At 52.9% G+C, this 22,421-nt stretch overlaps 1 protein-coding gene across 2 annotated transcripts; it reads right to left on the bottom strand.

Annotated features, from left to right (window-relative positions):
* Positions 1–116: 116 nt before the first annotated feature.
* Pcsk9 (proprotein convertase subtilisin/kexin type 9) lies at positions 117–21,227 on the bottom strand. Of its 2 annotated transcripts, none has more exons than XM_085686353.2 (12): positions 20,816–21,227; positions 16,427–16,618; positions 14,213–14,348; positions 12,268–12,401; positions 11,886–12,027; positions 7,443–7,639; positions 6,458–6,641; positions 5,429–5,602; positions 5,072–5,220; positions 4,365–4,542; positions 2,732–2,913; positions 117–1,431 (listed from the first exon to the last, which is right to left on the bottom strand). In XM_085686353.2, exons 1-12 carry the CDS (start codon positions 20,999–21,001, stop codon positions 1,216–1,218), a joined length of 2,070 nt encoding a protein of 689 aa, XP_085542479.2. In that variant the 5' UTR covers positions 21,002–21,227; the 3' UTR covers positions 117–1,215. The 2 variants fall into 2 exon arrangements, with proteins under 2 accessions (XP_085542479.2, XP_048309200.3); XM_048453243.3 differs by having other exon boundaries at positions 14,225–14,348; positions 20,816–21,225.
* Positions 21,228–22,421: the final 1,194 nt, after the last annotated feature.

Genomic DNA, 22,421 nt, shown 5'->3' with positions numbered 1-22,421 from the left:
CAATTCCTGAGCTCCTAGAATGGGCACAAGGAGAGCGTTCCCATTACAGGCCCGTGCACCCCAGCACCCAGCAGATGGTTGCGCTTGGTAAGCAGGCTCCCTCTTAGACAGTCAGGTGCAGGTAGTCACATCAACTGCTTTTATTCTGAAAACTCACTACGTAATAAAAACTCTACAAAACTCAGAATAAATATCAAGTTACAAAAGCAATACGAGTAGGGAAAGCTTACTATAAAAAGGCAGAAGAAGCTGAGAGGATAGAGGTGGTCTTGTCAGCTTGTGTGGTCTTGGCATAGTCAGCCCTCTGTTGCTCCTCCTTTCTTCACATGGTCCATGTGAGTGGGGGCTGTGGTAGCCATGGGAAGGGCCTGTGCCCTAAGGAGCAGTCCAAGGACAAACTGCTGAAGCACAGACTGTCCTCTGTCTCATTTGTTTCAGAAGTAGGGTGCCCAGCCTGATACTCCCAAAGAGGCATAGCTTCAGGGCCAGCCATTCTGGATTTATGTCCTGACACCACTGGCTGTGTGACATCACCAGGCACTCCCTCCCTGGTCCTGTCTTCCTCCTCCACAAAGCAAGGCTGCCGGTCTTTACTGTGCAGGGTAATAGTGGGGATGGGGTCGGGTGGGGTAAGCACTGTGGCTCTCAAGTGCAAAGTCAGCTGGGAGCTTACAGCCAGTTAGCCTGAGCAGGGCCAAAGCCTGGGGTGCAACAGATGATGACATCTGGAAGATGTCCATGGCCTCACAGCTGGATCCACTACTGGTTAGATTTCACCATCACCCCTAGATGTGTGCAGAACTGATCCGAATTTAATCAGGGATCCCAAAATAGTCTCTCCAATGTGAGCAGGCTGTAAGGGGTCCCAGCTACTTTCACACTCAATTCCCCAGTCAGGCACTTGGTCTCTGAACCTCCCACAGGACAAATAATACCCTGGAGGCCTGAGGACTGAATGCAACCCTTGCAGCAAGTGCCTACAGGCTCTGGTAACTGGAGTAGCTGGCCGGAGCCAATCACAACCTCTGATGGCAGAGAGCTAAGCACAGGCCCCACGATGAGGGAGGGGCTTCCCTACACATACACCAGGAAGGGGTATCCAGGGTGAGACACCAAGTTCTCCCAGAAAGATTCTCTCCACCCGTGGCCAGCTTCAGGAGAGCCAGGCAAGTATATCTGCACCCAACAGCAGGCAGCAATCCCTGCCTGAGACTGTCACTGGTGAGCCCACGAGGTCTTGGCTGAAGGCCGACTCCGGCAGCAGATGGCAGCAGCTACTGTAGCTTCCTCGCTGGTCCTGCCTGCTGTATCAGTGTCACGAGTTTTTGCCACACACGTGTTGTCCACGGCATAGGCCCCCAGAGTGATGGATGCCCCAGGGAGAACATTGCATCCAGTCAGGGTCCAACCTGCCTCGCAGGCCACGGTGACCTGCCAGAGTCCAGAGGAAGAAAGCTTGTGTCTGGGACTTGGGGGCTCTCAAAACTCCACAATCTCTCAGACCCAGATAGGGCTGCACCCAACAAAAACAAACCCACACTCCTTCCAGGACAGACACCTAACTCGACCTCCTTCACATCCTCAAAGTCGGCACTTCTGCAGCCTTCCATCCCATTTAATGCTAACACCAACTGTTCAGAGGCTCACCAAAAACATCAAGCCCATTCTTCCTCCTCACCCACGCCCATCTCCAGACCTGCAGTACCTCCCCGTATCTCCCACCCCAGCCTAGGCTGGGCCACTGCATGTTTCCTGCCTCCACTTTCCCAGTGCAGCGACTGTGTGCCTGGTCAACCCCCAGGTCAGAGCACACTCAGCCTTACATGGCTGCATCACACAGCAATCCCTAAGGCCTGACTGGCGCTTTAGCCCCACTCTATCCTTTCTCCATGGACCCTACCCTACTGGCCTGGATGGTCCTGTCACTCAAGACATTGCTGTCACCCCTCTTGGTCTTGGCTGTTTCCTCTGCCAGAAACATTGTTCCTGATGAAGGCTCCATCCCACCCCATGGGTGCCTCAACACACCACTCCTCCTGCTCCATCCTATGCCATCTTATCCTCCTGGTACTCTGTAACTTTGTTTACTCTCCTCTCCCACCAGAATGGACACTCTTGGTGGGCTTGGCTGGAAGTGCTACCTAGTCTAGGACCTGGACCAGTAAGGAGCCAGCCACAGGGTACCTGTGCTCACTGTTACATAAAGGGAGAACCGAGATTCCCCTTCATAGCGCATCTTCCAGCCCCACTGCGCCCCGCCCCCCAAAACCTCCTGCCTCAGGCTCCAAAAGGCCAGCTGTCAGGCCTCAGGCCCTCTTCCCAGGGCTCTTCCCTCCCTCACCCTTCACTTAGCTGTCCCTCTGAGTCACATCTGCATGGCTCTGTGTCCAGACTCTGTAGAGTTCCTGCCCCAGCTGCCTCCCAGCAGCCTTAATTATGGCTGGGTCAGAAAGCGCTCAGGCACTAACTGTCTTTCTTTCCCACATCCCATGGTCATGCATGTTTTCAAAGAGGAGCAGGGTGGGTAACAAGCCTTGCTTATCTGGACAAGAGCAAAACCAACCCTGCCTGCCATGCGCAAACACACACGTACTATACATACAACTGTAAAAACTGACTGGCTCATCCGCCACCTTATCCTGACACATAATAGCACAGGGTACCAGCAACACAGGACAGGTGGCAGCCACCCCACGAGACCCAGGTACCCAGTCACCACCAACCCCTTCACCTGCTCTGCAGGACCTGAGATCCCATGCTCCTTGATTTTGCACTCCAGGCCTGGGGCATGGCAACAGGAAGCATGGACGCTGGCCTCCTGGTGGCCAACACACTGGCCAGGCCGATGTCTGGACCTCAGCACAGCCTGCCGCAGGATACCGGTGTCTTCCACCTCCCAGTGGAAGCTGCAGCCTAGAACAGAGGGTGTCCAGCTCAGACACTGGGGTTTTGTGAACCTCCTGTCTTTCTGCCCCCAACCGGATGCTACTTCAGTGCAGAGCAGAAGAGATGTCGCTGGCTTGAGCCACAGGATTCCTGGATTGTCACGTTTGCCACTGACCATCTGGGTGGCCTTGGCAGAGCCATTCAAACCTCTTGGAGCCTTGCTTTCTTATTAAAAGCACGGTCTTCCCACCCAGAGAAAGGGGCTGGGGGACAGGACCGGGCTCCTCAGCCTGAGGTGCTCTGAGCCTCTGAGTCCCTTCCCCAGCCTACCACCAAAAGTTAAGGCATGAACCCAGATCTGCCTGGGACACCTACAGCTACAAAATCATAGATAGAGGTCACACTCAGCTAAACCAAGCCTCAGTTTCCCTTCTGTAACATTGCAAGCAGAAGAATCTAGGCAGTATGTGTGAAGTCCCCACATAGAACGATGCATGGAAAAGACTGCATATTACAGAGTTCGGGACTGGAGAGCCCTGTGTCCTGCCTACAGGACCTCAGTAGAGCCACTCCACCTGGAGGGGCAGCTTTCTTCACTGGTGAATGGAGTTCTGCTAGGCTGCAGACAGAGAAGGTCAAAGGCTTTCAGTGCTCCAGACCTGCCCTGGGGCTTAGCTGTTGACACTCCCAAATCCAAGAGAGCCCAGTACAGAAGAGCAACCAACGTGGCTAGGGAGCCTTGCCTAGTCCAGTCTGCGGTCACCCACTGGGCTCATCTGCCCCCTGCGCACCCATTCTGTGCCAAAGTTCGGCCCACCCCACCCTTCAATCTGGAACCTTCAGTGGCTTCCCAGCCTGTAGTCCACTGGAATCTGTCCCTGAGCAAGCAATTCCCAGGGACCCCTTCGTGTGCCCCACACATGTGCTCCACATTCTCTATCCACACGGGATTGCTCGGCCTCCCGACCTGAGAGCCACCAACTCCCAATGGACTCATTGTCTTCACCTGTGATTTCTACTACTGCCTGGGAATGTTTCTGGCTCCCTCACCCAGAGGCAAGGCAGTGAGATGACAAGGACAGCTAATGTACCTTGTCACAGCACCAGGCTAACAAGCTTGGCATGCATCCTTGCACTTCATGGTGAAGAAACCGAGCACAGGGCTGATAAAGGACTTGATCCCACTGCTGAGTGCCAGAATTCAAAGTGAAGTCGCCCCCTTGGAGATAGGCCGTAGAGCCCTCCCTTGAATGACACTAGGCCCCCTCAGCCTATGTGCCATCTTACCCAGCCATTATCACCCCTGAGGAGGCATTGCCTCCACCTCTCCCTTGCAGAAGGAAACCGAGGAGGAAGAGGCTCGCACTACATGGAAGCCAGCTTAAGATGGGCCATAGGTCTCTGTCTCTAGAGGACCAGGCTCTGGAGTCAAGCACTTAAAAACACAGACTTTCTCCCAGCTTGCACGGGACTCCTACCTGTGAGCACATGGTCCTTCTGGTGGCAGTGGACATGGGTCTCCAGGCTAGCTCTGGCAGCAGGGGTAGTGTGGATGCTACAGTTGGCACGGGGAAGCAGGCAGCACCTAGCAACAGCGTAGACACCCTCACCCCCAAATGCATTGAGGGCCTTGCAGACCTGCTGGCCCCCTGTAGTCTGAAGGCCACAGAAAAACAAGAACCAGTAAGAAAGAATACAGGGCTGGGACAAAGGTACAGGGACACCTAGCTGGGACCCTTGGAGCCCTCAGCATTATCCTTATCCCTACTGCTATAGAGACAAGGAGCTTGTCCAGGCCCCAGACTGTTCCATCTCCAGGCAGCTCCATCATAAAATTTCCAGACACCGAGACTCTGCTTCCAAGTGGAGACATCTGCCAGCTGACATACCAGCTCCAGCCCCAGCTAGGAAGTGTCACCGGAGCTGTCCCTAAGACCCGGCATGTGCAAACCCCTTAGCCCAGCTCCACAGACCAGCACAGTGAAACAGCTCTTAAAATGTTCCATCACCACAAGGCCCTGACTGCATGCCCCGTGGACACTGCTCACCCTGGATGTGGATCTCTGACCACACCTTTAAGCCTTGAAGATGGGAATTAGAAGAAGACTCAGGGACCAACCAGCTGCAGTTGCCGAGGGCCGGGACTGGTGGGGGATAGACAGACACACGCCCAGGGCCAAGGTACCTCTATCCGATCACCCCGTCGCCTCCCGCTCCTGGAGAAGCTGGAACAGCTCAGCAGCTCCTCTTCTGGGGCACAGTGGGCCGCAGCAGTTGCCGTCCGTGTGGGCCCCGAGTGTGCCGACCACACTGTCCTGCAGAGCAGCTGCCCGCCTGCAACAAGTCCTAGATGAGTAGGGTCTTGGGATGCCGACGGCAGGAAAGAAGGGTCTCAAGCTCACTGTTTTCCCATGGGAATGCCATCGTGAAAATGTCATCAAGCCCTTTCAGAGCTTCTGCTGTTAAACTCTCGCTAAGGAAGGAAAACCCTCTTGTGAGGACCAGAAAGGGGACAGTGTGCCCTCCCTGCCACCCTGCTCACCTGTCCCATGAGTGCTGGGGGGCAGTGTGGCCACCAGGTTGGGGGTCAGCACCCGCTGGTCCTCAGGGAACCAGGCCATGTTGATGACATCTTTGGTGGAGAAGTGGATCAACCTCTGCCGCAGCTCAGCCAGGGTGAGCTCTGGCTCCAGGGTCAGCATCCTGGCTACAATGCCTGGGGGTGCAGAATGAGAGAAGGTGGCCTGGCCCTCCTTCCCAGTCACAGGACTCCTGCCCGGGTGCACACGAAGGAACAAACACTTGCATACACGCACACACACACACACACACACACACACACGCATGCACACGTTTCGTGCACACATACACACACATATAAAACATACTCATCTGGGAACGTAAACGCCTACAATCCCTCACTTGGTGAGAAGACATCCTCTCCTGCCTATGTGCCTTGGCAACTGCAGGTGGTTGCTAGGGGAAGCCATCCATCAAACCCTACATCAAACTTCCCTCCTCCAGGGAGGCCTTCTTGACCCCCAGGCTGTACAGGTGCCTCTGTGGGACTCCGGCAGCCCTGACTGATTTCTCTTCCATTGGTTTGTGCAACCTGGTATACCCAGTGTTCTTCAGGACATTGTGATAATTTGATTCTTAAATATCCCCCTCTCCAAAAAAAAAAAAAAAAAAAAAAACAAAAAAAAAAAAACATAAATGTTGAAGGCTTGGTCATTGGAGGAGACAGAACCTTTAGAAGATGTGCCCTAATAGAAATAGGTCACTGGAGGTGTGTCATAGGTCAAAAGCCCTCTCTGCTTTCCAGCCATATGAGGGGAGCAGTCTGGCTCTGCTGCACACTTCCCACCATGGTATGCCCTAAAATAAAAGTGCCAAGCAACCATGGGGTGAACCTTCTGAAGTCACAGTCCAAAACAGACACCTCCTCCTCAGACACACTGACAGAGAGCTGCTCACCACAGGCACCCTTGGGTCAGAACCTGTCCCAGCGGGTCAGGGTACGGATCCTGCTGCCCGCCAAAGGTGGCAGGATGGCCGGGTGGTGACTCACCAGCCACATGAGCGGCAGCCTGTGACGTCCCACTCTGTGACGTGAAACATGTGCTGCAGTCACTGGAAGCACCAATGATGTCCTTCCCGGGAGCAAAGAGGTCGACACAGCGTCCAAAGTTGGTCCCCAAGGTCCCCAGTGTGACTGGCTGGTCCTGGACATTGGTGGCCCCAACTGTGATGACCTAGCAAGGTGAGGAGGTGGGTGGCAGAGAAAGATGAGGGCCACAATGGGGATAGGAAGATCTTGCTCTGGACTAGCCAACACAAACGCCCCCTTGTGTCCCACTGAAGTGCTGCCCCCCCCATGAGAAAGGCAGCTCCTCGGGGGTGGGGACACTGGCATTTTGCCTTGGCCAGAGTTCCCCACCATGTGCCAGACCCCATTTCTGATTCCCTGTGGAGCCCATGTTGCAATGAAGAGACTGAGGAGGAACGGTTCTTCCATCAGACAGGCGTGGTACTGTGTAGAAGCCTAAGACAGGTCAGGTAGAAGAGACTTGCTGGGCCTTGGCAATGTTAAATCGAGCAGTTTGGTAATCCCTGGTGATCAGGGAGGGCAGGCCGGGATATAGCAAGGCTTGAACTGGGACAGGTACCTCTCACTCCTACACTTCCAGCATTAACAGTCCACTGCCCTGAATGTGAACCCCTGAGAAGATGAACCCACTGGGCTGTCAGCTCCTCCAGGGAGGCCCTTCCCAGGGTGCACCTGCCACAGTCCCAGACATAGTGGATATGCTGATGGTCATTACATGAGAGCTTTGGGGCTGGCCGTGGCCTCCAGTCTCACTAGGGTCAGTTATGGGCAGAGAGCTGGACCATGAGGAGGGAGGTTAAGGGACTGGACAGGACAGAGAAGGCATGAGTCCCACCAGGGTTCCACCTGAGAGCTCTAACCACTTTCAGCCCTGGGAGCTCAGCCAGCAGGGGCGGGGAGCATCTGCCACCTTCCCTTGGTTCTGGGGGGACAGTATTGCACCTACCTCTGGGGCAGAAGCTGGGGAGTAGAGACAGGCATCATCCCGGAAGTTGCCAGCTGCAGCAACCAGCACTGCCCCAGTCCTTGCCAGGTGCTGGCAAGCGGTGTTGAGGATCCGGCTATACCCACCCGCCAGGGGCAGCAGTACCACCAATGGCCCCGAAGGCTGGGTTAGCTGGCTTTTCCAAATAAACTCCAGGCCTGCAAAAAAAAGAAAGAAGAAGAAGAAGCCCAGGTCCCCTCCTGGAAAGGTGTGCTTTCCTCTTCCCGTTCCTTCCCTCAGAGGCACGGTGTGATGGATCACTTTGTAATGGTTCGGTGCCCTGATGCTTAACCAAACCTGATTGCTGCCTCAAAAGTAATTTTACATATGACTGACATTGAAATCATTTATTCCCTTTCTTTGAGTAAAGTGGATGACTTCCACAATGTTGGTGAGCTTCACCCAATCTATTAAATGCCGGGAGAGAAAAAGACTGGTTCCCTGAAGGAAGAATTCTGCCCACTAGACTTGAGTTGAGACTCCAAACTAAAGGAGCCAAGTGTTCCCCAGAGTGAGATGGTGAGACATTATTGCTGGAAACACCACATGCTTTGATTGCAGGAAGTGATGGTTATTCTTGGTTGTCAACTTGACTACATCTAGTACTAACTAAAACCCAAAAATGGAGGGCACGGCTGTGAGGGATTTTTGCTTTATTTGAAGTGGGAAGATCCACTTCGAATCCAGATCTTTGAGGTGGGAAGACGCACCTTTAATCCAGACCTTCTGAACTGGGAAAACCCACCTCTCGTCTTGGCCACACCTTCTGCTGGAAGCCAATAAAAGGACATGGAAGCAGAAAGCTTTTGCTCTTTGTGTGCTTGCTCTTGCTTTACTAGCGAGTCCATTCCCTCACTGGCATTAGAATCTATTGCTTTGGAGTTCCGGCATATACTGAAGAGCAGCTGAGACATTCAGCCTCCTGGACAGAGCAACTGTTGGACTCTTGGACCTTTCCTTCATAGTCAGCCATTATTCATTAGTTGGGCCTGCAAGTCATTCTTGTAGATCCTCTATACAAATAAAGAGAGATTCTTTCTCTAAGCTAGGTTACTCTAGAAAGCCCTAACTAATGCACAGGACATAGAGAAACCAAGCTAGAACTGAGCTGAAAGCTTCCTCCCTGCTGCCTGCCCCTCACAGCTGAAGGGCGCTATGCAGGCTGGTGAAGGAGAAAAGCCAACCGCCTTACCCAGCTGTAAGCCCTAGAAGTTCAAGACCAATCTGCCTAGCAACACATGCTTCCTGGTGCCATAATGGCACGACTACAAGAGGGTAACCAACCACTTTCTGATTGGCTCTGAGGCCCACTCCAAAGGAGGGATTTATACCTGGTGCTGTAAACCCCAGTCAGAAAATCATGGCTGGGAAGGTCCTAAGCCCTAAGGGGAAACCTACTACTGATGTTTTGCTATTGCCAAACTGCATTATAAATACTTGGACTGATACCCACAGATGTGCGCTACTCTCAACCTTGGTCCGAAAAGCTGCTTTTTGGACTGGACAGCAGTGAATGCAGAAGCTGGTCAAAGTCCTGAGACTAAGCGACAGTGAGTGTTCAGCCGTAACAGGGCATCCTTACCAACCCCTCTCCTACAAGGCTCAAGAAGCATCACAGAAGAGGGGGTGAGAAAGAATCTAAGAACCAGGGGATGGGAAGGAGTCTGTTATCTTCTAAACACGACTAGGCCATTGCACTTGTGAACTCACGGTAGCCATGGCTACCTTACAAGATGGGTAACCCTCTCTCATGGATGGCAGAGGGGTTTGTGAAGCCCCACACTTCCCTAGGAAGGAGCTACTAGCAGGTAATGGCAACTGGGGTAAGGAATATCATTTTCTTCAGCGGTGCATTGCTAAGTTGCTCACTCGCCAGTAAATACCTCCCACTCGTGTTCACGGCAGCAACAGTCATGAAACTCAGTGGGTCACAAAACAAACTAGCAAACAAAAGATATGAAAATAGAAGGGAGACCTGCTGGAAAGAAGAGAGGGTTCAACAGAGGGGTGAGGGAGCTAAGAGAAGATAACAGGGGGTAAAATGACCAAAATATACACATGTATGAATTTGTCAAATGAATAATGAATTAAAAAATACACTAGCTTTAAAAAGGTAAACATTTTCTCTTAACTTGTTCACACCAACTTCTCAAGGAACCCAAATGTGCAAACTCATAGGATCCTCACCAAACTTTGTTTTATGCCTTTCTAGAAAACTCCTAGTCCTAGTTGGGAGTGAAATGTGATGGAGGGAACACTGGGGGAGTTGGGGAGGGGAAGTGGAGGAGAGTGGATATGATCAATTTATATTATATACATGGATGAAACTTTCAAAGAATAGATTAAAATATTATCAAAAGAGACGTTGAAAAGAAAGTTCAAAAGAAAGAAGAAAGAAAGAAAGGAAGGAAGGAAGGAAGGAAGGAAGGAAGGAAGGAAGAAAGAAGAGAAGAGAAGAAAATTCCTAGTCCTCTTCGGCATCCCTCAGGCTTCATAAACCTCCACCTCCCACTGAGGCCTGCTCAGTGCCCCTCACCACACTATTGTACCCAGATTAACCCTGGCACCCACTCACAAGCTGCCAACCCCCCCTCTATAAAACAGGGACTAATGCTGTTTCTATCGCCTCGGGAGTTAAAGACACCACAGACTCCCGCAACTCTCCACCCCAAAGGTGTGACTCTGCGCTCAGCATCAGAGACACGCTGCTCTGAATGAGCGTGAAGATCAAGTCTACCACAGGCCCACCGTTCTAATCCTTGTCAGCCCATAACCTGGAGACCCTCGCTGTCCAGTCCTGACAGCTTCATTCCCGTTCAGGCTCCTGTTCTGCCACACACAGTATAGCCAAGACAACCTCTCAGAACCTTCTAGGTCTGGCTGTCCCTGGGGGGCTGTGGCTGAGCTAGGAGCTGGAGTCCAGGACCACATTCATAAGGGCTGGCTGGTGAGGCCCCTCGTACCAGGAGGAGGTAAGAGACAGTGAACAGTGAAGTAGACACAGGTGTGTAGGTGACGTCCATGAGTACAGCTGGCTACTAGGTCCTGGCTTGTGTGGAACTGGGCTTACACCTCAGCTTCATGCAGAGGGCCGTGCAGCCAGCGTGGAAGCTAAGCCCACTCTGCCCTGTAATGAATGCACTAGGAGCTTTCTATGCACTGGTGGGGACCTGGAAGCAGGGAGCGTCTCCCACAAGAAGCCCTCCAGAGGCTTAGCCTGGCCTGAGTAAGGACTTCCGGGGAATGAACAGTCTTTTTCTACACGGTGGCCTCCAGGGTGGCAAGCCGGACTGGGGTTAGTCAATAAGGGGGCGGGGCAGGCACAAGAGGCCCCTGATGGGACAGAGGCTATTGATTTACATGTGTGTCCACGACTGTGTGCTACGTCCCACGCACGGGCTGGGAAAGATCACTTGATGCTCCTAAAGAGGACCAGGGTTTAGTTCCCAGCATCTACACGGTAGCTCACAACCAACTGTAGCTCCAGTTTCAGATTTGACCCCCTCTTCTGACCTCTGTGGGCACCAGGTATACACCTGGTGCACATACACACACGCAGGCAAAACATTCATGCTCATAAAAACAGATAAATGAATTGATGAATGGAAGAATCGATGGATGGATAGATAGACAGAGAGACAGACAGACAGACAGATAACAACTGAAGGCCCAGGCAGGGTTCATAGGCCAAGTTGGTTCCCATATGCTGCCTGGGCCGGCTCAGGACCAGCATCTGACTGGTTGCTGGTAGTCAAACCATTAATTAGCCTCTCCTTCCCCAGAGGCTGGCAGGCTTCAGCCATGGACCCTGGCCAAATCACCCTCCCTGGCTGTGATTACTGGCCGTTTAACAAGCATCTCATGCCAGCTTCAGGATTATATGCCAAGCCGTGTACTCACGTGCCCAGCACAGTGAGAGGCAATAAGCCAGGGCTCCCTCACTCCCTTTCCTCTACCTACATCCCAATGTGCTAGCCCTCTGGGTACCTGCTGGAGTGGACTAATGGAGGGACCTGCAGAAGTCTGGAAAGATCTGCTGCAGTTCCCCCGCCGAGTAAGTGCCCTGGCTTTGGTGGTAAGCAAACGGATAGGGAAAGATGACTCCTATCACCTTCTACCACCAGGGCTTTGCAAGTCTAATGCAGCATCATAAAACACAGCATTGTAAAAGCCCTGATGGGGGAGGAGTGGAGCACAGTGGAAGAGCACTCACCCAGAGACCCACCTGGAATGAGTCCTGCCCCCTCCCAAGCCTCTGTTCCCCCCACCCCGCATTCTTCATCTCTGGGACCATGCCAACTCTATCACCCTAAACTGTAGCAGAGACCGCCTGACTATGAGACTTTGGTTCCTGCTCAGCATTGGCTACCTTCTCACCGACGACAGAACCTAGAGTGCACTCACCTATGAGGGTGCTGCTGACCGTGCCCTTCCCTTGACAGTTGAGCACACGCAGACTGCGCAGGCTGGTGCCCTTGGCCACACCGGCATCCCGGCCGCTGACCACACCTGCCAGGTGGGTGCCATGGCTGTCACACTTGCTCGCCTGCTCAATCGACACAGGGATCATGTGAGAGGACTCTCCTCATCCCATGATATATCAGCAGATGTCTAGACAAACTGACATCCCACCCCACAGATGGCAGGGAAAGTCAGGCAGAGCTGACAGGATGCTCAGGACAGGTGTGTGTGTGTGTGTGTGTGTGTGTGTGTGTGTGTGTGTGTGTGGCACCTCTGCTCACTTCTGCCCAACCTCTGAGACGAATTGGGAGTCTGAGATGCTCACCTGTCTGTGGAAGCGTGTCCCATCCTCCTCAGGCACACTGTTGAAGTCAGTGATGGTGACCTTGCCCTCAATTTCCCGATGGTCACTCTGGATGCTGGTATCTAAGAGATACACCTCTACCTGGCCACTTCCATCTTCCCATGGCAGGCATTCGCAGAAGGGGAGAGAATAGTTGTGGGGTTAAGGTTGTTGCTATGTCCTGAGTTGTATTAAACAGCTCACGGAGTGTCCCCATGCTCTTTGCAAGCTACATGCTACTGAATCTATTTTACTGCAAGGAGTGAGGCACAGAGAGAGCAGGGAGGGAGCTGCCCAAAGCCTGGGGCTGGCAAACAACAGAGCTAGGGTGAACTAAGCCATCCAGTTCCATGTGAGACAACAATAGGAACATTCAAAGCATAATATCATAGCATAAAATAAATCAGTCTCCCAAGCATAAGCCTCTTACAGCTCGCTGAGACAAGGGCTGAAAAGAAACCAACAGGGCTCCCTGGTATCCTGGTTGACACATTCCCAGAGAGGAAACTGAGTCCCTTGAGGCCACACATTCACCAGCCAGGGCAAGCAAGGTAAGCCCAGGGCTCTTTCTTCCTCCAATGAGGCCAGGTGGGAACTCAGCGCAGGAAGCTCATTGTGAACCTGGCGCCTGCACCTTCCATCCCCGAGAGGGCGATAGTCTCCAAGAAGCAGGCACAAGGCAGGAGGTGAATAAGCACTGCATGAGACAAGGGGCGGGGTGGGGGGGGTGCTTGTGCAGGCTTGGTGTCGGGAGGCTGTGGAGGATAGCACATACCTGTTTCCTACGGAAGGAAAGAGAGCTAGGAGGATGGGGAGGGAAGGAGGAGCCCAAGGTGACAGCCACTCTCAAAAGTTCTCATCCAGGGGGACTAGAGAGATGGTTCAATGACTGAGAGCACTTGTTACTCTTGGACAGGAACTAGGTCCTCTTCCTAGCACCCACATAGAGGCCAACGACCATCTGTAACCCCAGTTCCAGAAGACCCAATGCCCCCTTCTAGCCTCTGTGGAGACTGTGTGTACATGGAGCATATACATACGTTTAGACAAAACACTTACACACAGAAAATAAAGATGAATGTATCTTTTTTTTAAAAAAAAAATCTCATCCTGGAGCTGGGGATACAGTTAAGTCCTAGCGTACCTTCCTACCAAGCCTCAGGCCAACTTCAGTCATAGTAGGTATGGTAAGGGAGCAGGGCAAGGTGTCCCAGAGGAGAGCTCTGTGGCCACCTCAGGGAGCACTCTGGCTGGCTGGATGCAGCCTAAGGCGCTTGGACATTCCCAGCTAGCTAGTTACAAGGCTTCATCGACCTCACATAATCCATCCTCCATCTGTGTAAGCAATAGACTAACCTTCCTTACCTACTAGACGCTCCACAGGGGACAGACACTTCACACTCTGCAGAACCTGCTCCTTTCCCAAAGCAGGTACCTGCCAGCTTTTCTGACTCTGTATCACTCACAATCTTACCAGACCTGGGTCACCTTCCTCTATCTCTGAAAATGAGACACACTAGGCAGAGGAGACCTAGTGACAGATGCAGAGAGTCTCCAGCCGTGGGATGGTACTGGAGGGAGGGGGCAGAGTGAACTGGGAGACTAGATATCCAGATGGGAGCAGCTGCAGTGGGCTGTGTCTGTCCTACTGAGAGGTGTGTCCCAGTCTACAGGGCTGGGTATCCCACAGATAGTGGGTCAGTCAGGTGTAGCCTCTTCCCTGAGAGAAGTGAAGCATGAGAGGCCTGTGCAGCTCGGGGGAATGAAGCCGACGGAGAGGAGAAGCCGGAGGGAGGGTCATTAAGGGAAGACTCTAGCTCTCTGCATGGAGCGATGCAGAGAGGACAGAAGAGGTCGATGCAGGCTCTGGAGCCCTAGCAAGCTGGGGAGAGGGTCAGAGCAAAGCAAACAGAGGCAGGAGGCTTACTGGGGACCTTACTGGAGGAGCTGTATTCCTCTGTCTGGTGCCTTGCTGGCATAATCCGATCCAGGTTCCAAGGGATGCTCTGGGCAAAGACGTAGGAGTCTTCCTCAATGTACTCCACCTGGGGTAACTGCAAGGCCTACGGAAGCCAGAGAGCCATATCACTTAGCTTCAAAAGCCCCCCAGCTAACTGCAGCCCACATCATCCCCGACCTGAGCCAACTGCTGTCCATGTCTCTAACCAGCACGCACCCACATTCTCCCAAAGTCTCCCTCCTGGGACCCAGAAGCCAGACAGACCACAGGCTAGTGTCCTCGTTCCCTAGATTCCTCCCTGGCTAGGGAACACAGTGCTCTGTAACTCGAGTGGATGAACCCATGTGATTGGTCAGAAGGATTCTGGCCTCCACATCTCACATGGGAGTTGGGCTATGCCCAGCGTCGAGGAGACGGTCAGGAATCTTAGTGCCTAGTTCTCACACTCAGATCAGGACGGCAGTGCTAGCCATCGTGTGTCTGCCCCCAGCCCTATCCTTCTCATTGATTACAGCACTAGACTCCGAGGCAGAGGCCGCCAGGCCGCCAGTGTGTTCCGCTACCAGGAGGCATCCACATCAGTGTGATAGTGAGGGGTTGTACCCTGCTCCTTAGCCAGGCTCACATCCTTGGGTAATGTGCCATTCCTCCATGCTTCAGCGTCCTCTCTCCATCCCCCCCTCCTGGAAGACCACCATCTCTGGGGCCTCAGTATCCCCAGGGCTCCGTAACCTACCCTCTGTCAGTTTCATTACTTAACATCTGCTTAAACACTCCACGTTCAGTGGGGATGTTGGTACCTGTTGGTAATACAAGCACTCCAGAGGCAGAGCTGGGGAAACCATGAGTTCAAGGCCAGCTTGAACTATAGAGCATGACACCGTCTCAACCTCTCTCTCTCTCTCCAAATATATATATATTTAAAGCCACATTTTCCACTAGTCCTTAAATGATGGCTACCGTCACCACATCTGGCTTACAGTTAGTCCTGGGAGACAGAGACCTCTGCTCTAAGTTAAAGAAGCTAGTGAGACACCGAGCTGGCCGTGGCACCTTTTGAGGTGCCACAGCTCAACTCTCCAGACAAATTCTGTGGCCTCTTTTACAGAGCTGGATGCCCTGTTCAGCAGGCACCTGCCTGCCACCGGGCACTTCAGGGCTCTTATTTATCCCACATTGTGCTGAGCGCACAGCATCAGCTAACTGTTCTGGCATCAACAGGTCGGTCTCCACCTTCGCTGTAAGCTCAAGGGGAAGGCTCGAGACTATGGCCCCTTCCTCTGCAGTGACAGGAGATGCTTGCTGAAGTGCACAGAAGACAGACAGAAGGCGCTGACTTGATGTCCCCCTGCCTTGTGGCCTTGTCCATGCCCCATCGATGCCCCCACAGTCGTTTAGTCACAAGATGTTAAGTCGCTTTAAACCCTGGGGCAGCAGTGACCTGGGGCCAGGAGATTGGATGCGTGCACAGTGCACACTGGAGGCGTGGGCAAGGCCCTGGGCCCTGGTACCTAAGTGTGTGCAGGGGGCTGAAGGCACCCAGTGGGGAAGGGACTGGTGTGCCATGTTGGGGAGAAGAGCAGGGAGGACGGGCCATAGCCTGCAGCCCTTTCACCTCCTTCAGCAAAGAAAGGTGCAGCACCCGGAGTGATGGAGAAGAGCCACCCTGTGCCCAAAGAGAAGAATTCGACACCTTTGGCACTCTGCAAGAGCCAGGGAGCTGGTAGCACGCACCTTTAATCTCAGCACTCGGGAAGCAGAGGCAGGTGGATCTCTGTGAGTTAGAGGCCAGCCTGGCCTACAGAACAAGCTCCAGGACAGCCAAAGCTACACAGAGAAACTTTGTCTTGGGGAAAAAATACAACAAATAAACAAAAAGAGCCAATGCCCTAGGTCTCATCCCCATAGGTCCTCACAGGCAGCGAAAAAAAAAAAAAAAACAGACAAGGATAGAGACAGTCATGCCATGGGGCAGGGGCCAAGCTCTACTGTTAGCTGTCTTGTGGTCCTTTCTGATCTCCAGCATTGGGACAGTCAAGGTTACAAGGCAGTTACTCAGGGAACCAGGAACCACCAGTTGGGACCCAGGAAGAGTTCATAGGTACTCACTAAGTTCAGTCTAGACACAGAAATGGGAGCCCATCCCTCCTGGGAAGTCCCATGCCCGAGAGGGTAGCTCACCAGGTTCAACAGGTCACTGCTCATCTTCACCAGGAAGCCAGGGAAGAGGTCATAGAAGATGTGGAGGACCTTGATGACGTAGCCCCGGCGGGCAGCCCGGGTCTGCAGGCGATGGGTGGCTTGTTCAATCTGCAGCCGTTCTGTCTTCTCGGTTAGCACCACCACGTAGGTGCCTGGAAGCCTCCAGGCCTCCTGGTCCCCAGGCAGGAAGAGAAGCAGAGGACATGAGAGCTCCAGTGGACCCATGGTGACCCAGTGTAGCATGCACAGAACAGACCTTCCCACATTATCTGTGTGTTCCCTGGCAGCAATGTTCCCACCTGCCCAAGGAATGCCTCAGGAAAGATCTTAGCAATGCAGCTTAGTGCATTTGGCCATGAGACTTTCGGTCTCTGGAGCACATCTGGTGAGAGTAATAATTAATGTGTATGTTTTCCATGGTTTCTCTGTCCCTGCTCTGGACTCTGAACTACCCAAATACGCATTCCACAGAACACCAATGAAAGGCTCTTGCGTACCCTTGAGTCTCCCGCTTCTGTTGAATCTTGAGTGGCACTAACCACTGGCAGATCAAAACATGTGGCACCCAAACAGGGTATCTGACCAAGACATGATGAGAAGTATATGGTTCTAGCAAGCACACAAGGAACCCACTCCAGAACACCAGGGTAATCATGGGTCAAATCAAAAGCAAAAGAGGTGACATATATGCTTTTTGTGCATGATGTTAAGCACGGTGTGTGTGTGGGGGGGGGTTACAAAAAAGTGGATTTCTTTGACATGCTAGAATATATGGACACATATTCTTACTGGCTGCCACCATCGGATGCATTGTACATAAAACAATAGAAAGATGTTTTGTGTTATTTTGAACAAGCTCATTGGCAGGGAGAGATGGACCCATTAAATGCCTGGCCCCTTTTAATCTAAGTAATTCTGCCTTTGCAAACTGCTTCTATCCTACCGGTACAAGGAGAAGCCCCCAGACAGACAGCCCCTTCAGGCAGAAGCGGGGACTATGCAGACGAGCCTGGCCTGCAGCCTTCAGCTCCACCTCGCTGCCAGTCTTCTGGTTTCTTCTCCTGCTTCAGAAGACAAAGCGGTCTCTGCTAGCCCTCCCTCTGCTTCTCTACAGGCTGTGCTTTTGCATTGTCCTGGGAGATCCAGTTAGCCCAAATGGAAGGATCCTGGGGCATCCCTAACCCTGCCTTTTAGCCCCGGTGGATTCTCCACCCCTCGAGCGAAGAGTCAATGCTTTTCCTCAGAATGGAGTATGTGCGAATATTTCCTTCCCTGTAGGACACTTGAGGGTTTTAAATGTATCATGTCCTCATATGAAGCTACATCTCCATATACTTTGGAACTGTTGAGAGGGATAGCCGAAGCGGATCATCTTGTACCCCATGACTGGGACATGCTGGTCAGGACTTGTTTAAAACCTGCTAACTCCCCTCAGTTCAGGACTTGGTGGCATAAAAAGACTGTTAGTCGAACAGCATAAAACCAAAATGCTAATTCTTCTACAGTGATTGCCATCGAATGGCTAACTCATGGGGTGAGGACAAAGGATAGGGCTTGAGAGACAAATGCCCTGTGATGATCAGTCAGTGAATCAAACGGCTTTGCTATATCAGAGCCTAAAGAGTTCTGTGCCTGAAAAGGTGCTTACAGAACCTCCTTGAATCCTTACTCTCCATTGCAAAGGAAGCGTCTTGGTGGGTGGAGGCCCTCCTCCCAGGGGAGTCAACAATATTCGACAGGAAGAGTTCACACAACAGGACAGTGTGGGAAAGTCAGTGATGTGCAGGCTGCATCCCAGTCCTGCCTATAGATCAGGAGTTAAGCCAAGGGACAGAGTGGACAAACCGTAAACAGAAGGGACCAAAGTATGCGGCACGGATTCCCCCCAGCTAAGCAACTATTTGTGTTACCGTGGTGTGCACGTTTTCAAACTTGGCAGTCAGCAGCGGGGGAAGGCATGGGCCCTGCACAGCGGTCTCCACACCACACCCAGCTCTCTAGGAAATCCACCAAGGCCTGGTCACTTGGCTGACTCCACACAAAGGCCACTTGGGCCAGAGACCTTCCTAGCCACACCCCCGTGTTCAGTGACCCATCCAAGGTAACTCATTTCTTTCCCACCCGGCACCTCTGACTCCCCTCCAGCCGCAGCCCAGAGGAGAAAAACCAAAGGTTTCAGACGTCAATCCCACCTCCAGTGGCCCCCGAGCAAGTCACTCATCCTCTTCAAAGCCCAGATAAAGTTTGTGTCGCAGGGTTCACAACACACCCAGGATTCACCTGCGGGGTACTTCAAAGAGATGAGAGTATTCAACTCCTGGCTGGGTGCTTGGCACATGGAGGCAGAAGAGAGGATCAGTGAAGGGGGCAAAAGAACACCTCCAGAGAGAAGACTCAAGGGCGAGGCTGTGGGAACGAAGCCCCTGCTCCAAACCCTTCCACAGATCCGTGCCACCTAACGCCTGAAGCCCGAACTCAAAGCCCCTCCTTGAGCTCCACTTTAACTCACTCTGTGCCTTTCCCTTCTACCTCACTGCACATGCGCCTTTGACTCTTGCTGGAGAAGCCCAGTCCTTGGGGTTTCTTGGACTTTAGAAAGGCAGTCACGGGCAATGAGGAGTCAGCTCAAGGGTCAGTGCAGCAAACGTCTGCACAGCTGCATTCGCACTGATGGGATGAGTTGAAGATTATCATCAACCTTGAGTCAGACCAGGTCCGACTGACCATCAGGTAAACCTTAAAGGGATCTCACGCCTCAGAAGGCAGACTAGGGGCTGCAGACATGTGAGCCTCATGTCTCCTCTGCCTCCCCCAGTCCTGTGCCACTTCCTCTCCAGAAGAAAACGCTCATGCCACCTTCATTCACTCGCTCAGCTCCTGGTTATACTTCAAAGCCCCATGCAGAATGCCCTCTGCCCGATGAAAGGAGGCACAATTGGGGTGAGGGTCCTCCGCAATGGAAGGAGAGCTTTCCTGGAAACCAAAGATTGGATGAGAATCCCTAGCCGAAACGATTTTCATTCTAAATTTTCTTCCCACAAAACACCCACTGAATGAATGAACGAGTGACCTTTTGGACATTCCTGACCCCCTCAGGTTCACATTCACTTCCGGTCACTCACCTCTCCAAACAGGGTACTCTGGCATTTCCTTTGATGGTTGCTTTGGGGACAGGATCATGCTATATAGCTCAGGCTGGCCTTGAATTTACAATTCTCCGGCATCAGCTTCCTGAGAGTCAAGATTATAGGCAAGCCTGGCTCTAAAATGCCCTCTATTACCCTGGCCCATGACTCCATGTCCCTCTAGGTACAGGGTTCAGGGAACATTGTAAGGAGTGTTTTGAGGGGGCTGGAGAGATGACTCAGCGGTTAAGAGTACAGGCTGCCCTTCCAGAGGTCCTGAGTTCAATTCCCGGCAACCACATGGTGGCTCACAACCATCTATAATGAGATCTGGCTCCCTCTTCTGGCCTTGTAGGCAAACATCCAGACAGAACGCTGTATACATAATAAATAAATAAATCTTTTTTTTTTTAAAAAAAAAAAAGTGTTTAGAGTTAAGAACCTGCCATCAGCCCACCAGCACACTGGCTGGGGCCAGGTAGCTCTAGGAAGCCCATTCTGCCCCAGTAGCTGTGGCCAGGTGGTCACACTGCCGCCAGCTGTAATCCCTCAAGTGATCTCTTCCCCTGGTTACATCCGGAGATCTCCTATGCAATCAATCACCTACGGGACCGTCACTTCCCTTTTCAGGAAAGTTCAAGACAAAGTAACTGGACACCCAGAGCCAGGTGAGCAACTCCAGCCTCCAAGCCCAAGTCCATGTCCAGGCAGCGAACCTGAGTGGAACCCTGGGAAGACTAACTTGGAAAAAAAATGGCTCCACCCTGATCAGGCAGGAGCTTCCTGTGGCCCAGAGTCAGGAAGTTGACCCCACCCACTCACTCACACACCCACTGGTGCCCCAAGTCATTCAGCTGTATTACCCTTTCCCTACTGCAAGGCCTACAGAGCCCCCAACAGACACCCAGGATGACTGCGGGCACTCAGTTGAGAAAGATGTGCCACCAGAGTTCTCAGCCTCCCCCTGGTCCCCAGCCATCTCACTTCGAAGGACACCCTCTCCGCATGACCGCACCAGTAGCTCCCTCTCCGTCTTACACCTTAAAAAATAAACATTTAGCACACGGCCTCCCCTATCCCACTCTTCCACTGCCATAATGTGCAGCTGCGCTCTGGGTCTTGTCTCCCGTACCCCGGGGCTGCACTTAGAGACCACCAGAAGACAGTATGAGCAGAGAAGACCCTCGGAGAACACCACCCCAAACCTGAAGCCACACCGTTGCCTGGCATCCCTTGCCCACACCTTAGAGCACCGGCGAAAGGTGGCAGTGGCCACATGCGGGACCTCATCGGCCTGGCCATCCTCCTGGGACGGGAGGGCTAGCATCAGTTCTTCGTAGTCTGCGTCCTCGTCCTGGGCACCGGCGCCCACAGGGCACAGTAACAGCAGCAGCAGCAGCAGTGGCGACAGCGGCCACCGGATGCCCATCGCTGAGAGGAGAGGTACTGGGAAGGAAGTGGACGCGCGCAGGACTCGGAGCACCCGGCTCAGGGACTGTGGGCTGTGATGTCTCTGAGGCTCCAAGTCCCAGCTCAGCCCTCCAGTCTCAGACTGTAGTCCGTGAGTCCACGTGGGGGCGAAAGCCTTCCAGGGTGTGGGTGCTGGATGCGTCGGGGCTGGGAGATCACGCCACCCCAAACCCCATCGGAAGATCCTCTCTGATTAAACATTAACGGGCCCCGGGTACTAAAGGATCGGGTTTCGGCCTCGCCCTCCCCATACAGCGTCAAATGACGCTCAGAGAGAGGAGGAAACCCCAAATCCTAATTGGACTGTATGCGGGACCTGCCACATTCCCCCGCCTCTCATTTTCAGCCCTGGTGCCAAGTCAGAGCCATGCTGAGCCCACCTCTTCAGTGTTTCCGGGGTCTGCCAGCCACCCCCTTACTTCTCTCTCCAAGAATATTAACTAGCTTCCCCTGAGCCCTCCTCCTTCCTGTGACCCATGACCTTAGTCCATGTCAGATATAGATTCCTCACTGCCCACTAACTTCTCTCCACCTGTCTAAACTTTGTACTCCATCTGGCCCAGATCCCCTCCCTGGCCTCCACCCTTTCTGCTCCCATAGTCTACCTGGAGTAAAAGGCTTTCTTTAGGTTCCAGTTGCACCCACCTCCAGGGATGTTTCTACAGAGGCTCCACATTTCAAACCTCACAGACAGTAAACGCCACTGTAAGCACAGGCCGGGTGATCCAAAGATTCGGTCTGTGTCTGTTTGGGGATTTTGTTTTGGTTTCGTTTGTTTGCTTGTTTGGGGTTTTTTTATTTTGTTTTGTCTTGCCTTTTACACACTGTAGCCAAGAACTCAATGGAGCAATGGTGTCCTGTGAACACCAACGACGTGCTGGGCAGGAGATGCTGAGTGACGCCTGTCGCTCTGGCATCATAGCAGGTGCTACAGAAGGAGGGCACGATGCCAGGCTCTGCTCGGAAGCAGGACTCCAAGCGGCTTTGGGATCGCAGTCTGCCACTGCTCCGTGAATCCAGGTTCTGGAGTCCGAGGCAGCTGTCTTCCTTTCCACCAGAGAACCCTCCGGAGTGGGTTAAAGGGAGGCCTGTGAGGTCAGCTGGTGTCAACCCCTTTTCTGTTTCTTTATCCCTCACCAAATAGCCCATCACTGCAGGAAAATGAGCCCATTCACATTTACTCAGAGATAGCTGGAGACTCTGCCTTGCTTCAGAGAACCAGACACTGGCCAGCATCCTCACCAAACCTACCTGCAGCTAGTCCCCCAGCTAACCTTTCTCGTGCCTGGGAGGCCAGGCTTCTCGCCCTTCAGGCCCACCCAGTGGATGATGAAGCTATACGAAGAGCATCTCGACATCAGCCCATGACAGTCTCTGTC

This window comes from Myodes glareolus, chromosome 3, assembly GCF_982192425.1.
Source record: "Myodes glareolus chromosome 3, mMyoGla1.1, whole genome shotgun sequence".
Lineage (NCBI taxonomy): Eukaryota > Metazoa > Chordata > Mammalia > Rodentia > Cricetidae > Myodes > Myodes glareolus.
This window is presented reverse-complemented; position numbering and strand designations above follow the sequence as displayed.